Source organism: Schistocerca cancellata, chromosome 9 (assembly GCF_023864275.1).
Source record: "Schistocerca cancellata isolate TAMUIC-IGC-003103 chromosome 9, iqSchCanc2.1, whole genome shotgun sequence".
Classification (NCBI taxonomy): domain Eukaryota; kingdom Metazoa; phylum Arthropoda; class Insecta; order Orthoptera; family Acrididae; genus Schistocerca; species Schistocerca cancellata.
The window spans coordinates 23,242,506-23,260,971 of NC_064634.1; the positions used below are offsets into that span (position 1 = coordinate 23,242,506).

The 18,466-nt window shown below is 42.6% G+C and overlaps 1 protein-coding gene across 1 annotated transcript in view; it reads right to left on the reverse strand.

The window, feature by feature from the left end:
- Window positions 1-18,466, reverse strand: part of LOC126100333 (acidic fibroblast growth factor intracellular-binding protein) — a 100,743-nt gene that overhangs the window by 53,103 nt on the left and 29,174 nt on the right. The window contains exon 5 of the mRNA XM_049910945.1: window positions 10,696-10,803. Coding sequence (XP_049766902.1) covers window positions 10,696-10,803 — 108 coding nt within the window. The remainder of the gene's footprint in view (window positions 1-10,695; window positions 10,804-18,466) is intronic.

Below are 18,466 nucleotides of genomic sequence, written 5' to 3' on the forward strand. Positions count from 1 at the left end.
ATTTAATTCCAACTGTGAACTTTGCAACTAGGGTATGTAAATGCTCGGAGACTGTTATTGATAATAACTTCGTAGAAAAATCTAGGGAAAAAAAGTTGCATCACAAAACCAATAGTAAATGGGCTATCTGATCATGCCATTCAACATCTTATTTTAAATGTTGAAACTTGTCAGGACATAAAATATATTAAATCTGAGTACCAGAGGCTCATAAATCAGTTAAAAATGAAGAATTTTAAGAGATTTCTCAACAATATGACCTGGATAGATGTTTACAATACTTCCAATTCAAATGGAAAATACAAAGCATTCATTAATAAAGTTACTTCCACATCTGTTTTCCCCTAAACGTAAAACATATCAAACAGAAGCCTAAAAATAAACCATGGAATACACAAGGAATAAAGGTCTCATGTGGAACAAAAAGGAAACTACAGCTACTGTCCGGGAACAGCTCTGATATTAGCACTGTAATGTACTACAAAGACTACTGCAAAATACTGAAGCAAGTAATCCAAAATCCAAGCATCTTTACTACGAGAAAAAGACAATTACACCAGGCAACAAAATATATGGGTTACTGTAAAAACAGAGACAGGCGGGCCCAGAAAGGAAGTGGAACAGGTAGCTCTAAAAACGAATGAGACATTGGTAACAAATGCATGTAATGCTGCAAACCTCTTACACAAGTACTTTGTTTCTGTTACAGACAGCATGTGTTTATCAAGTTCAGTAAACAATGCAAAGTAATATCTGAGACCAGTCTCTACAAATAACTTCAGTGAAATGAAAACAACACTCACTTCTCCCAAAAAAGTAGCATCCATCATAACAGCCTTAAAACCAAAGTATTCTTGTGGTTAAAATCAAACAATGGAACATTCAGGATGGAATGTAACAATATTATGAAAAGAAAAGTTGTTATTAACCATACAGCAGAGATGCTGAGTCACAGATAGTCATAACAAAAAGGCTTTTTGTTGTGGTATCTGCGACTCAGCTCTCTGCTACATGGTGAATAGCAACTTTCTTTTCATAATATTCCAGCGGTTATGTTAACATATCAGTGAAGTTAATCGAAGAATGTTCATGTGAGTTGAGTTCTATCTACAAGTTATTTGTGGAATCAGTCTCTTATCACTGGAACATTTCCAGACTGGCGAAAATATGACCAAGTTAAACGCCTTTACAAGAAAGGGGATGAAGAGGTACCATTAAACTACTAATCAATTTCCACTTTTGTCGGCTTTTCCAAAAATATCTGAAAATGTTGTGTTCAGCCATCTTACGCATCGGACTGCAGATAATACACTATCTAAGTCACAGTTTGGGTTCCTTAAGGGTTCTGATATAGGGAAGGCTATCTACATGTGCAGTGAGCACATACTTAATTCATTAGGTAACAAATTAGAGCTATTGGCATTTTCTGTGACATGTCAAAAGCCTTTGACTGTGTGAATCACAGCATTCTCTTTAGTAAATTAGAATATTACAGTGCTGCAAAATGATTCAGGTGGTATTTAACTAATGGGAAACAAAAGCTGTTGCAAAATACCTGTGGAGTATGCAATCAATCTTCATCTGATCGGGAATTAATTACATGGAGTGTTCCTTAAGGTTCCACATTGGATCCATTGTCTTTTCTTGTGTATGTTAATGACCTCTCATCTGTTATGTTGCCAGATGTTATGTTTATTTTGTTTGCAGATAATACAAACATTTGCAATAAATAGCAAGTCAAGTACAGATTTAGAAATGGCTGCTAATCAAATTTTCACTGACATTAATAAATGGTTTAATGCCAATTTACTTTCATTAATCTTTGAAAAGAACCACTATATGCAGTTCAGAACTTATAAGAGATTTCCTTCCAGAACATGTATAACATATGAAGACATGCAGACAGAAAAGGTTGACAGTGTTAAATTTCTGGGATTACAACTCAATTATAAATTCAATGGGAAGGGCATAGCACAAAATTGCTGTAGCATCTGAAAAAGTCTATTTGCAATGCGAATGATGTCAGATGTAGGAGATATAAATATATAAAAACAACATACTTTGCTTATTTTCATTCTGTTGTGACATATGGGGATCATGTTCTGGGGTAAGTTGTCAAACCAAGCAAAAGTTTTTAGAGGCAAAAAGCATGTAATAAGACTAATTTGTGGTGTAAATTCAAGAACATCACGTAGAATCCTATTTAAGGACCTGGGCATTCTAACCACTGCTTCTCAGCATATTTGTTCCTTAATGAATTTTTTTACAAATAATATTTCACTGTTTCCAATCAACAGCTCAATAGATAATATCAATACTAAAAATACGAACAATACACATAAAGACCTAAAATCCCTTACCTTGGAAAATAAAACGGGGCGAATATTCACGAGCACACATTTTCAATAAATTGCCAGCAACCATTAAAAACTTGGCTTCAGGTAAAGCAGCACAGTTTAAACAGAGTCCGAAAGATTTTTTGGTACACAATTCCTTGTACACTATAGATTTATATCTTAAGAAGGACTGTTACATCAGCTCAAGTAAAAATGGCTGTTAGACTTCAGTTTTGACAGTACTTCATCACAACAGTCAATATTAGGTTATTTTGTATTTGATAAATTTATTAGAAGTCCATAACTATGTTTCATTCTAACAGTGTATTAATTCTGTAAATATTAGCAGTTCCTGTTTACTGTAATGTATTCACGTACCTTTACAATCTCCTGACAAGTGATCAGGGAAATGAGTATTATATTCGAATGTTCTGTGTTTCTTGTGTTATACTTTCTGACACGTTCCATGCCCACAAGAATCATCTCATTTTTGGGTCTATAGAACAGAAACTGAATCTAACTTATCTTAGACTATGTCATAATTAGTCAAGTAAGTCGGATTACACAACACCTTTTATCGGAGTGGAGGCCATCTGTAGTGTAACGCTTTGATTCTGTGGAATAATGTGTTACACTTCTAACCACTTAGGCCAACAAAAGATGTTCATGGAAAACTGAAATGTTGTTTAGATACTTGTTAAGTGTGGAATATCCCACTGTGTGTGCTCTGGTTTGCTATATGTGCAGGTTTAGTGTAAACAGCATCAGTTCAGAACATCAACAAAGCGCAAAGGTGAGTGCACGTCTCCAGCTGCTGCAGAATCCCACTTCTGCTTTGGTGTTGCGAATTGATGGTGCCTTGGATGCAATGGAGCAAACGGCACGGGCAATAATGTCAAGGACAGAACAGCTGAAGAGATGGTAACTGTCATTCTGTATTGTCAAATCATTACGGCAAAACACATAATGATCTATTTCTGATCTACAAGCTGTGCTAGATCTGTATCACCTGCAACTGTAAATGAGTTGCATTATTAGTTTAAATAAATCAGAGCTCTCTTTCAGCACCCACCCACCGCAGAAGATGATGAACTGTCACATCACGGTCTGGTGGCACTGCATAGCAGGTCTAGGACAGCAAAAACTTCAAAGATGGCAACTGCAAAACATTTGTAAGATAAAAGTTGGCACATTCATCATGCAGGTGACAGATCTTGCATGGAGTGGAACACAACATACCAAAAACCATCCATATGTAACAATTCAACCAGAGCAAGGACTGTACCTACTCCAATTCCATCACCTCGATTTTATTGTCAAGTTCACTAAAGATGACGTTCGTATTAAGAGCACAAACAACATTGTGGCCGATTTTCTCTTTCGCATAAACATTAACACTGCAACAATCGGCATCAATTATGAAGAGTTCACTGTAGGGCAACACCAAGGCCCACAAATAGAGGAATTACTACAAGACGCTGCTACAGGGCCTAAATTAGAGCATATGATGGTTCCTGGAACTACTACTTGGTTATGGTGTGATGTCCCCCAAAACTGGTTGCATACAGTAGACCCGCAAAAATTTTGGAACACCATTTACAACAATCTTCACAATGTATCTCACTCAGGAGTAAGACCAGACAAAATTAACAACATAACAAACAGTTTGTCTGGCCAAAAGTGAGGATGGGCTACAAGTTCTGGAGCCATGAGTGGATTAGCTATCAACAAAGTAAAGTAGGATGCTACATGTACCCCAGGCGTGGCAAATATCAAATACCAAAAAGGCAACTGCAACATGTACATTTTGATCTCTTAGGACCACTGCCGGAATCAGAAAGTTATTGCTACATACTCTCAACAATAGATCACATTACTCTCACTGGTTTGAAATGGTGCCGCTAGCCACTACTACAGCCAAAACAATGGCAAAAGCATTCCCGTTCTAACTTTAGTCCATTTTGTCTGTGCAGTGTGTATTGCAACGGGCCTAGGCCAGCAGTTCCAGTCCCTCCTGTTTATAGAATTATGCAACCTTTGTGGTGTCCAGAACATCAGGATGAAAGCTTACCAGCCACAGAGAAAGGGTCTCATAGGACATTGGCACAGTACCTTAAAGGCAGCAATTGTGTGTCATAAGCAGCAATGGGCAGAAGCCTTGTCATGAGTACTCCTAGGTATTAGAACAACTTTCAAGGAAAACTTACAGGTGTCATTAGGCCTCAACATTCCGCCAGAATTTGTCACACCTGCAGTGTTACCAATTGCTGCTGATTGAGAGCTACCTGTTTTGGCCAATGAGTTAAATAGCATATCCCACTTATATGTACCCTGCCTCTGCACCACATTGCTGAACATGTCTTCAATACATTGGCAGACCATAAATACATTATATTCAGGAATGACACGATCTGCACAGCATTACACAAATTCTTTTGTGTGTCTTGCATCTCTCAACTTCCTTATACAACACCGCATCCAGCCTGCAAATGAGAAGATCATACATTTAAGTTCCTGCTACATGGGAAGCCTTCTGTGGTCTCATTACAACTATTAAAACCCAGCTGGGTCCCGCAAACATGTCAGTGAGCAATATGGAAACTACAGTATCAGCTGACCAACAGTTACAAGAGACAGAAGATGACGTCACAACACACAGTCGTCAAAGGAAGTCACAGTAGTTCTACAGCTTCTGAGACAGAATACACTCACCGTAACTATCACTCAGGTTATGGGCTAGTCCACAGGACTCCTCACTACCTCTGTCAACATCATCGCCCTACAGGGACACCAAACTACCCTGTTACGCATGAGAAACAACCAAGTTGTTCTGTGCAAGCAGTCATCCTGAACAACTGACCACAATAGGATGCCAAAGAAATGGTCCAAGCGTGGTCTGCTTTGCAGCCTGCCACAGCACAACTATTCAGGCTCAGATGGCTGAGTGAAGAGGACGTGGAAGTTCCAAAGCCATCACCAGTCTTTCCTGTTGATGCTCCATGGACTTCACCCTCTGAGCGACAGCTTATTGTGTACAAGTTCAGTGTAATTATAACTGTTGCACATTCCTGGGGTTTAATCATATCTTCGGAGTGTTGCACGAGAATTCAGTTTGTTCTTAACTGTTCAATAATGTGAATTTCTTTGTACATGTGCTCCAAAATTCTATGAGAAAATACTGTTAATACTGTAGCTGCAACCAATGTATCATTCCTAGTACCTACCTACCTGGAATACAAAAGTGTGTTCAATCTGTGGCATTTATGAGCTTGCATGATGAAACAGTGTCATTTCCATTATATCACAGGTCTTGTGTTGTGACTGTGATTTTTTGAAGAATAAGTACACACATAGCTTCGATCAGTCAGGCATCAAAGTAGAAAGCTATCTTGCAATTCCTTGGTCCCTAGACACTGTCATGTTTACACAATCAAACAAATTCACTTGAGAGAGAGAGAGGGGGGGGGGGGGCTCTTATATGTTTGTAACATCTAATGCACTTTTCAAAAGAATTCTGGGAACATGTTTGTCAACGTCCCATGTATTAAATCTATTTTGAAACAAGGTGTACCTGTGGTCTTACTGCCTGGCTTGAGATCTTCACTTTCAATGTAGGCAATAATTAAAATCTTTCACCACCTATTGGCTGTGTTGTGCATTACCATGTTAGGTAATCCCTCAAATGGAAGTAAGTACCAGTGTCGCAGAGTTTTTTAGTGAGGTACATAGAAGGCAGTTGTCATTTGTGCGCATTGTATTCAACCAAGCGCATGCAATGTGACATCTTAATGCAGTACAAGTTGCAAGGACAGTCAGTCTGATCCGAAAAAGAGTCAATTTTCAGCCATGTTGCTGCAGTTGCCAGTGCCTCTCCATGTGTCATGCATAGGCTGTGGACGCACCACAGGGAGACAGGTCAGTACACAAGATGGGACACCACCAGAACACTGCAAGAGGCTCCTAGAAGAGCCACTGTGTCTGATCAGACTGTCACGAACAGCTTATGAGAAAGGACTCTTACGACCCAGACATCCTGTTTGAGTATCCTACTTGACACAATGTCTTGCAGCTCACCTTAAGTTCTGCTGCATCCATGTGAACCGGCAACTTCTTCACCGGTGAAACATGTCATTCACAGAGGAGTCCAGATATTCTCTGACATAAGGTGAGGGTCATGTTAATGTGCCAAGACCCGTAGAGAGTGGTACCTGCCAAATGTTGACCATGAAATTGACATTTTCAAGATTCTGTGATGCTGTGGGGAAACTTCAGTGCTGACAGCCATACAGATCTTGTCATTACCTTTGGCTACCTTACCATCAGGTAGTACTGCAAGTAGATCCTGTTGGACCACGTGGTGGTGTTGTCTGTGTGGCAGGCATCAGCAGTGATGTCTTGTGAAGCCTGGACATTGAAGTAATGGAATGGCTGGTGATGAGTTCCAACCTAAACCCCCTCATGCATATGTGGGACACATTTGATGGCCATGTTCATAGTTTCCCTGTTCCACCACAGACTCTCCAAGAAATCTCATGGGCTCCCAATGAAGAATAGTTATTGATACCACAGGGTGACATCCACAGACTTAGACGGAGCATGCTACATAGGTATCAGGCAGTGATGAATGTTCACAGAAGGCAGACACATTATTGGTGCTCTCAAAGTACAATGAAAACCTCCCAGGATGACGGGATGAACAATGGTTTCCACTTGTCTTTCACACCTGTCAGACATTTCAGTTCTTTTTGTGGGAACTATTGAGGATGTAATGATGTTTCATTTCATATTTAAGTTGTAAAATACAAAGGTATAAATTTGGTAACATAACCAACATTCAATTATTGCTCAGTGGAATATGACACACTCAAAGTCATGTTCCACTAATTCTTGTGAGCAGTTTATTATAGCAGTTCTATTATAGCAATAAAAACCTTCTCAGCATCTTTTCGAACATGCACAGGTGAATAATTAAATTTGGGGAAAGGAGGGTGCGAACCATCTCTACATCAAACCAGCTTCAAATTGTAAATCCGCATCTCTATCCACTAGACTACCATACACTTCAGCACTTTCGGTTCTTAATTTATGTGATCCTTTGAAGGCATTAATCAATGACATCATGAACACACACATTTAATTATAACAATTTGTACCAAGAACGACACATTTTTGATACAATGTCACTGCACCATACATTCGTGAAACATAAGTTATGATCCAAAAACAATTAAATATGGGCCCACATATTCCCAAGATTGTTTAAAGTACACTGCAGAAATTTCATTGGGAAGCTGTTACACATCCTCCTTACAGTCCTGTCCTGTCCCCAAGCAATTTCCATATTTTTGGACCCCTGAAAAGAAGATATTTGGGGCCGTCAATTTGCTTTGGATGAAGAGGTACATGCCTGGCTAAATCATGTTTCCATAGGCAACCACAAACGTTTTTGCATGAAGGCACTGACCATCTTGTCTCACCGAGCGAGGTGGCGCAGTGGTTAGCACACTGGACTCGCATTCGGGAGGTTCAATCCCTCATCCGGCCATCCTGATTTAGGTTTTCCGTGATTTACCTAAATCGCTCCAGGCAAATGCCAGGATGGTTCCTTTGAAAGGGCATGGCCGACTTCCTTCCCCATCCTCCCCTACTCCGATGAGACTAATGACCTCGCTGTCTGGTCCCCCCCCCCCCCCCCCCCCCCACAGCAACCCAGTGTGAGACTATGGTGATTGCTTGTGAAATAATAAACATTTACTTACTTTTTTGCCATCTGTCTCATTTTCATTCGATTGCCCCTTATGTACAGGGTGTCCAAAAAAGCACCGACAAGCTTTAGGGACAGAACAAGAAAAAAATGTCTAGTAAACATAGGCTCTAAACTGCATACCTTAAGGGCTATGATAATGTCAAACAGATCTCTTCTACTTGAAGGACTTGGCTTTCCATATTTTGGGAGAAGAGAAAAACAGCCCAGTAAACATGGAGTTTAAAATGCATACTGTAAGAGCTATGGGCACTTGGTCATCTTCACTAATGTGAAACAAGTAGTGCTCATTGCTCTTAAGGTATGCATTTTAGATTCCATGTCTACTGGGCATTGTTTTCTTGCTTTTGTCCACACCACTTCCTCACTAAATATGGAAAGCAATGGGCTTAGAGTAGAGAGATGTATTTCATAGTATAAAGAAGAACAAGTGCTCATAACTCTTAATGTTTGCATTTTAGATGTCTACTAGAATTTTTTTTCTTTTCTCAGGGTAAGGAACCTGTCAACAAACTTGATTAGTGTTTTTTTGTGACGTCCTCTAATGTATCTAAGGGAAAAAATCATAATAGTTTTGGTCCTTGCACCAAGTCAGTAAATGCATCAAAGCCATCTACCTAATCATTCACTGGCCATACACTAAATTGTATTTTCCAAAATCGTTCCAGTGAGGAAGATCACACTACCATTTCTCCTTCCAATCATCCCAAACCAAATTGACCGGTAATAAAATAAGTGACTGTAGGATATAAAATCGACTGAAATTGATTAACATAGTAAAAGTGATTAGACCTGACGGGATACCTATGTGATCGCACACAGAGTATGCTAAAGAATGTGTTCCTTTTCTACCAGCAGTCCATCGAAGGTTGGAGAAGGAATGACACATTCTGAACAATTACAAATAAGTGCAGGTCATTTCCCTTTTACAAGAGAGGTTGTCAAAAAAGCCCAATCAACTATGAGCCTACATCACTGACGTCAGTCTCTTGTAGAATTTTGGAATGCAGTTCATGCGTTCCAGTTTCCGAAAGTTGAAAATCTCTTCTGTAGGAATCAACATGGGTTCCGCAAACAACAATCGTGTGAAAACCAATTTGCTATGTTCACCCCAAAGACCCAGAACTAGAAGCACTAGATACTGGAGTCCTGATTGATGCTATGTGTATTGATTTCTAGGACACATACAATACAGATCTGCACTGTTGCTTCAATAACAAAAAAATACAAGTGTGGGGAATATCAAAACAGTTCTGTGGTTTGGTTGAAGAGGTCCTGGCAAATAGAGCACTGTATGTCATTCTTAACTGAAAGAAACCGTCAGGAGTAAAAGTTGCTTCATGTCCACCTCCAGAGGGGTTAAAGGACCATTACTATTAACAGGATTATAAACGACCTAGTGGATAACATCAAAAGTCCCACGATGCTGTTCACAGATGATGGTGGGTTGTACGGAGGAATCATGATGCTATGATGCTGTAGAGAAATTCAGAATGGCCTGTAGAGAACTGACAATCATTGCATAGATTGCTGACCTTCAACATAAACAAATTTAATGTACTGCACATCAACAGGCAGTGAAGTTATTGGGAACAGCCACACCCATAAAATATCTCTTAGTACGCATACAGTGATTTAAAATTGAATGATTGCATAAAACTAATGATAGGGCAGGCAGATGCCACACTATAATTTGTTGGTAGAATCCTTAGGAAGAGTGGTCCACTCATAAAGGAGACAGCTTATGAAAGATCCGAAGAAGAATGGGGCATTTCATCATTGTTTAGTTTGGTAAGCACAAAAGTGTCACACAGATGCTCATCAAATTCCAATGGGAAACACTAACAGAGAATTATTGTTGAAATTCCAAGATCATACATTCTTAGAAGAGTCCAATGTATTGATATCTCCTACATAATTTGGATAAAAAGTATGAAAGTAAAATCAGAGTTTTAAGCTCACACAGCATTTTAATAACAATTGCTCTTCCTGCACGCTACTCACAACTCCAATAGGAAGGGGAGAAGCAAACATGGACACGGAAATAAGGGGCAGTGTATTACTCTCTGTAAAGTTATTGTGAAGTGTAGATGTGGATATTTGAGATATCTTTTCAACTCACATGGGAGCTTAACAAGTATACACACAGAATACCTTATTCAAAGCGCAAATAGTTTTCGAAAATTGTTTTGTGTGTGTTAATAATACGCAATTATGTTAACTGTAACTCTTTAGTCCCCCCCCCCCCCCCATATTAGTGCAAAAAAAACATTCTACAGTAACCCTGTATCTCACATATCACACATTGTAATGCACAACATCAAACACTTCAGTGGTTCTATTTTATTTACACACAATTACAAAAATAAAATGAACTTTTCATATTCAATTTTCAACATTACATCAGTGATTCAGTACAGTATTTTGCACAAAATCTGCTGAGGCATGTCTTTAATATAAATGTTTGTTCAGGAAACTTCATTCTGGTCTCCAAAGTGGATCGAATACCAACAACAGAAACTGAAACATTGCCACCACCACAAATAACAACAACCATAGTCATAATGCACCATTATATCTGTAGAATGCACTTACTTTGCTGTTTCCTCATGAAGTAAGAAATGTTTCTGAATGTTTCGTACAAGTGGTCCAGGCATCTCCTCAACTGTTTTAAACACTCTTTTCACATTATCAAACTGCCTCCTGCAATATAATTTAATAAATACAGTATCACAATTAATCTGTATCTGAAAAAAAATATCTGAATGAAGGACTGACATGCAAGCTGGTCCTTGTAATTACTCATCACACAGTGATGAGGTAATTTTAACTAACTACTATGCACCAATAATACTGAACCCATCTTAAAGTACATCATTGTAACCACTTTAAACTCTGAGTCAGACCTTATGTCAAGCTCTGATGACTTACAGGATCAGCATTTACAATTAGTATAATTTGCAAGTAAGGAACATATAAAATATACCTTTCAAATTAACAGTTTTATGAAAACGATAGATTGCCATTCACCATAAAATGACACATTGAGTTGCAGACAGGCATGATGAAAGGCTTACAGCTTTGAACTTTCAGCCAAAAGCCTTCTTCAGAAATGGAAACACACACACACACACACACACACACACACACACACACACAAAAGCAAGCATACATCATGTACACATTATTGCTAAATCCAACCAGAAAGCAACTGTGCACTGTATGGAAAGCAGCAACCCAGAGTGGGGTGGAAAAATGGGACAGATAATAAGGTGTGTGGGGGTGAAGGGGAGGGGGTGCAAGAGGAGACTGCACTGCCTGGCAGAGCATACAGTGACTAGATGGTAGCAGGACAAGGCTGCTAGATGCAATCCCAGATCACGTGATCTGGAGTGCAACACAGGGGAGTGGGTAGAAACTGTTGGGTGTGGGTTGTTGTTAGTCATACCAACATAAAAAGCTGTGCAATGATTCCAGGTAATGACATGGCTACTTTCATACGTGGCCTGGGCTCTGATGGGGTGGGATAAGTCAGAGAGGAATGGAATAGAAAGTGCTGTGTGGTTGGACTGGGCAAGTATTGCAACTGGGTCTTCCACAGGAATATGATTCCTGTGGGCAAGCAATTGATAATGAGAGTGGCACAGGGATGGAATAGGACGTTGTGGAAGTTGGGTGTGGGTGATGGAAGACCACTTTAGGAATGATGAGTAGGACCTTGGACAGGATGTCCCTCATTTCAGTGCATGATGGTACATATTCAAGGGGGTGCTCTTTGTAGCTGGTTCTTAGTGTGGTGGAAGAATTGAGGCTGTGTGGGGTATGGCACGCAGAATCTGTTTGCAGACTAGGTCTGTGAAGGCCATTGTGAGACCTTCAGCATACTAGGCAAGGGAGTTCTTATCACTGCACCAAGTGGCCAGACCATATGGGAAGGATTTTTTGGTGTGCAAGGGACGGCAGTTGTCAAAGTGCTGGCACTGCTGCTGGCTGGTGGGTTTAATGTGGACAGATGTGTGGATGGTGCCATCAGAGGAAATGAAACCAACATCCAGGAAGATGCTCATTTGAGGATCAGGTAATGGGGATGGTAAGGTGTTGAGGCTGTGAAGGAATGAAAATATGGTGTCTTGGCCCTGAGTGAAGATAATGAATGAACCTGAACCAGGCAAGGGGTTAGGGGTTTGAGGAGGCTAGGAAGGTTTCCTGTAAATGACCCATTAATAGGTTGTCACTAGAGGGTTTGTTTGTGTACTTTTCCTTTAAAAGCGAAGTAGTTGTGTGTTAGGATGTAGTTAATTAGGTGTATGAGAAATGAGGTAGTGGGTTTGGAGTCTGAAAGACATTGGGAGAGAGAGAGAGTTCAATAGCAGCAAGACCTTGGGCATGAGGTATGCTGATGTATAGGGAAGTGGAGTCAACAGTGATGAGTAGGAACCCAGGAGGTAAAGACGTGGGGATGGAGGAGAGTCAATGAAGGAAGTAGTAGATATCATTGATGTGTAAGGCTAGATTTGGAGCAACTGGATGGAGGTGTTGGTCAATGAGGGCTGAAATTCTTTGAGTGGGAGCACAATAACCAGCTACAATGTGATGTTCAGGATTGTTAGGTTTGTGGATTTCAAGGAGCATGGAGAAGGTGAGTGTGTGGGAAGTCATGGGGATGATAAGGACGGAACCTGATTGAAGGATGGAGAAGGAAGTCGGCCATGCTCTTTCACAGGAACCATCCAAGGATTTGCCTGCAGGAAATCACAGAAAACCTAAATCAGGATGTCCAGACACGAGTTTGAACCGTTTTCCTCCTGAATGTGAGTCCAGTGTGCTAACCACTGCGCCACCTCATTCGGTTACACTTTGTAATGCCATTAATGAACACAGTAGCGCCACAGAGTAATACACTGCATAGGTTGACAGAAGGTACAAGCAGTACAATACATTACAAATTTCACAATTCTGTCATTCTGTTTAGTGGAAAACTGGGTCAGGAGATTTCAGGCATCAACACAACGAAAAGAAAGTATCACTCTCACAGACATAATATCCTGGTCACAAATACAACACCAATGTAAAGTAATAAGCAAAAAACAAATGCTTCCTTTTTATTAAACATCTACTAACTTAGCACACGTAATATTACTGGGAATTGTTAAGTTTGGAGCAGACACGTCTTGTCGCACAGGTGCTGGTAACGAGCGATATTAGCTGAGAAGTGGAGGGGGAACTGCTGGCTGACAGTGCCTGCGTGCAGGTTGTGCGGGCGCATACGAGTGGCCACACCCATGTTAGCACATTTGCCCACCACTGCTTTAGAAAGCAGTAACAAATGAAAACATCACTGGGTTGGGGGATGGAAGAAAAGCTGAAAGGCAAAATCAAACAACGGGAAGTCTGGATTGGAATATAAATACTATTATAATAAGGACAGATTAATACTCATCGTAAACATGACATGGTAAGTTACAGGATGACATGATGAAAATACTGTTACACATTTGAGCTTTCCACCAAAGCATTCTTCAGAAAGGAAACACACACACTTTCAAACTAGCAAGCACACCCCACGCACACATGACCGCTATCTCCGGCCAGAATAAAACTGCACTGACATGAATTCTCTTGCCCAGTATGCTGAAGGTCTCACAAAGGCCTTCCCTCAGACCTAATCCGCAAATAAATTTCCCATGCCTTCTCCCCACACACCCCTAATCCTCCCACCACCCTCCACGAACAACTACACAGGAGCACCCCCCCCCCCCCCCCCCCGTTTCATCACCCAGTACAGTACCACCCTGGACTGGAACAACTGAATCACATCCTTCGTTAGGGCTTTCATTATCTATCATTATGCCCTAAAATGAGAGACAATCTACCCAATATCCTTCCTACCCCTCCTAAAGTGGTGTTCTGTTGACCAGCTGACCAGCTAACCACCACAACATCTTAGTCCATCACTATGCCACTCCCAAATCCCAACCCCTTGCCACAGACACCAGATCCCCATGGAAGACCTAAGTGCAAGACCTACACAATCCACTCACACAGCACTTCCTATTCCAGTCCTGTCACAGACTTATCCTATTCCATCTAGTTCCTGCATGCTCTGACAGGCAGCACTGACTCCTCACCCCACATCCATACCCTGCTACCCCTACCCCATCCCCATCCCACTCTGTCTGATGCACAATTGCATTGTGGCCAGCAATAGTGATCATGTGTGCATAAGGTGGGCTTGCTTATATAAATGTGTGTACATTTTCCTTTCCGAAGAAGGCTCTGGCCGAAAGCCCAAATGGTTGGTTGGTTTAAAAGAGGGGGCAGGGACCAAACTACGAGGTCATCGGACCCTTGTTCCTAATAAAACAATGCCACAAATGTGAGAATAAAATGGACGAGACATATAACACAAAATGGAAAGAAAGGAAAAACCACAAGAATGAAGGAAAGGCAATGAACACTAAAAGGAACAAAACAGGGCAAGAAAACAACAGAGAGATGATAGAAACAGAAGAGAGTAAAACAAGAAAGCAGATTACAGTGGCTGGCTGACCACTAGAATAAAAAAGAAAAGCCAGCCGCTCTGCAACACATTAAAAATTCCACCCTAAAAGCACTAGGGTGGAGATACAGAGGGACAAAGGACATGTGCTTAAACCGACATAGAAGTATAAAACCCACTCTCACATAAAACATGAAACTAAAGCTGCTGCTGATGCATTGTCGCCCAACACCGACGGTAGGGAACTGGCAAAGTTAAAAGTCCGCCGAAGAGCGGCTAAAAGTGTGCAGTCCAGCAACAGGTGGACGACTGTCATTTGGGAGCCACAGCAACACAGAGGTGGGACCTCGCAACGGAGTAGGTAACCATGCGTTAGCTACGTATGGCCAATGTGGAGGTGGCAGAGGACAACTGATTCCCTGCGAGGGGACCGCATTGAAGACTTCCACAAATTCGTCATCTCCTTAATGACATGTAGCTTGTTGTGCGTACTGTTATGCCGTTCCATCTCCCAAAGCCCGAAAACCCTGCGGCGTAAAACAGAACGCAGGTCAGCTTCGGAGATGCCCATCTCCAGAAGCGGTTTCTGCGTCTCCTGTTTGGCCAGCCTGTCGGCAAGTTCGTTGCCTGGGATTCCAACGTGTCCTAGGGTCCACACAAACACCACTGAATGATGAGACCATTCCAGGGCATAGATGGACTCCTGGATGGACGCTACCAGAGGATGGCAAGGGTAGCACTGGTCAATAGCTTGTAGGCTGTTCAATGAGTCAGTACACAGGAGAAATGACAGGACAGGGCATGAGCAGATGTGCTCAGGAGTACAAGATATGTCCGCCAGCTCTGCAGTGAAAACACTGCAACTATCTGGCAAGGAGTGCTGTTCAATATGTCCTCCATGAACATACGCAAAGCCTATGTGACCATCAGCCATTGAGCCATTGGTGTTAACCACATCAGAGCACTGGAGCAAGTCAAGAATCGTGAGGAAGTGACGACAGAGAGTGGAGGGGTTAACAGAGTCCTTAGGGCCATGCAAAAGGTCCAGACGAAGCTGCGGCCGAGGCGTACACCATGGAGGTGTACGTGAATGAGCCGCAAGTAGAGGTGGTAAAGGGAAGGACTCCACTTCAGACAGAAGAGATTGGACGACGGGAAGTACGGAGTGACAGGAAATTTTGGATAAAAATAGGGAGTGGGCCTCTGAGACCCCACTCATAAATGTAGCAAGGATATGATGTTGCCAGGTCGTGTCGTAAGCTTTTCATAAATCAAAAAAGATGGCAATCAGGTGTTGGCATCCAGAAAAGGCTGTTTGGATGGCAGACTAGAGGGACACAATATTATCAGTGGTAGAGCGACTCTGCTGGAAACCGCCCTGACATGTAGCCAGTAGTCCATGTGATTCCAGGACCCAGCCCAACCGCCGACACACCATACGTTCTATCGGGTTACAAAGAAGGTTGGTGAGACTGATGGACCAATAGCTATCCGCATCAAGCAGGTTTTTACCATATTTGAGCACTGGAATGATTGTGCTCTCTCGCCATCACACCAGATCTGGCTGAAGATGACTAGGAGATGTCACTTGTAGTCAGACGAGAGATGTTTAATCATCTGACAGTGGATCCAATCCGGCCCAGGAGCTGTGTCAGGGCACAGAGGAGCTCCCACTCTGTAAACGGGGTGTTATAGGGTTTACTGTGGCTTGTAGTGAATGAGAGGACTTTCCCTTCCATCCGCTGTATGAGAATGTGAAAGGCTGGGGGTAATTCTCCAGAGCAGAGGCTCGAGCATAGTGCTCAGCGAATTGCTCGGCAATCATATTTGCATCGGTAGATAATATGCCATTTATGGTAACACCGGTAACACCTGTTGGGGTCTGGTACCTGAAAATACGTTTGATCTTTGCCCAGACTTGGGAAGGTGACGTATGGCACCCATTGGTCGAGACGTCTCTCCCCCAACACTCCTGCTTCCGTCATTTGATAAGTTGGCGAATGCGGGCACGGCGCCGTTTAAAGGTTATGAGGTGCTCCAGGGAAGGGTGCCACTGTAGAACTCGCCAACGCTCCTTAATTGCTTCAGCGACCACCAAGGGGCTGCCTTACGCCGGGGGCATCCTAAAGAGTGAGGGATTGCATTTTCTGCCGCAGAAACAATTGTTGTAGTCACCTGCTCAACCATCACATCAATTCAACAGTGACAGCAGAGGTGAAAGTTTCCGAGTGAGCCTTGTTTGAAGCCCATCTGAGCAGGCGTCTGTGGCCCTGACGCTGAGACAGTGACAGGAAGATGAGGAAGTAGTCAGTACCACACAGGTCGTCACGTGCTCTCCAGTGGATAGATGGAAGAAGTCCTGGGCTTCAAATTAATAAGTCAATGGAGGAGTAACTATCATGAGCCACTCTGATATGTGTGGCAGCCCCAGTATTTAAGAGGCAGAGGTCGAACTGAGACAGTAAAGTTTCAACATCTCTGCCTCAGCCAGGAAGCACAGTGCCACCCCAAAAGGGGTTATGGGCATTAAAATCTTCCAAAAGTAGGAAAGGTTTAGGGAGTTGATCAATCAGTGCAGCTAATACATTCAGAGGTACTGCACCATCTGGAGGAAGATATACATTGCAGACAGTTATTTCCTACATAGTCCTTATTCTGACAGCCACAGCTTCAAGAGAGGTTTGAAGGAGCACAGTGGCACTACAGACTGAGTTTAGGACATAGACGCAAACTCCACCTGACACCCGATTACAGTCACTATGGTTCCCGTAATATTCCTTATAGCCGCAGAGGGCAGGGATCTTCATTGCTGGGAACCAGGTTTCCTGGAGGGCAATGCAGGTAGCAGGTGTAAAGCTTAACAGTTGCCGTAGCTCATCCAGGTGGCGGAAAAAACCGCTGCAATTCCATTAGAGGATGACGTCATCGTGAGACTGGGAAGGCATGAAATATTCAATGAGGCAGTTTACGCCTCAAGGTCACCTGCTGCCACCGACCTTTTGCCTGAGCAGTCTATATCCATTGTGTCTGAGGGTCTTTCGAGATCTAGATCCTGAGCAGATCCTCAGATGCAGAGCTTGCAGGTAGCGGTGGTGTGGGTGCCACCACAATTTCCTTGGTCTTAGGGGTCTTCTTTTTGGATTTCTCCCGCTGCTCCTTGGGTTTCCCTGGCTGGGAGGACGTCACTGGCTCAGTCTCCGGGACTGAGGATGAGCATGAAGCCCTATGACTAGCTGCTTTTGAGCTCTTCAGCCACTAGTGGGTGTCATCTTTCCCCCCTAGCAGAAACCTGGCAAGGGAGTGACCCACGGACCCCTTCCTAGCAAGAGAAGCTGAAGAAGACTTATGCTTGTCCAGCTTAGAATTGGGGATGGATGTCCCCAATGGTTGGAGTGGGGGGGGGAGGGGGGGGTTGCGGGAGCAACAGGGAGGGATATGCCACCGACCATCAAGGGGGCAGGTGTAGTCTTCCAGCTCCGAGAGGTGACTGGGGTTGGCAGAGCTGATGGTGCCAGAACTGTTGTAGCAGCGGCATAATACAATATCATATGTATAGGATGCAGGCGCTCAAATTTTCTCTTAGCCTCAGTGTAGGTGAGTCGATCCAGGGTCTTGTACTCCATGATTTTCCTTTCTTTCTGGAGAATCCTGTAGTCTGGAGAGCAAGGCAAACAGTGGTCTCCGCAGTTGACACAGATAGAAGGTGGGGCACATGGAGTATTGGGATGAGATGGGAGTCCGCAATCTCGACATGTGATGCTGGAAGTACAGTGGGACGAGACATATGGCCGAACTTCCAGCACTTAAAGCACTGCACCAGGGGAGGGATATAGGGCTTTAGATCGCAGCGGTAGACCATCACCTTGA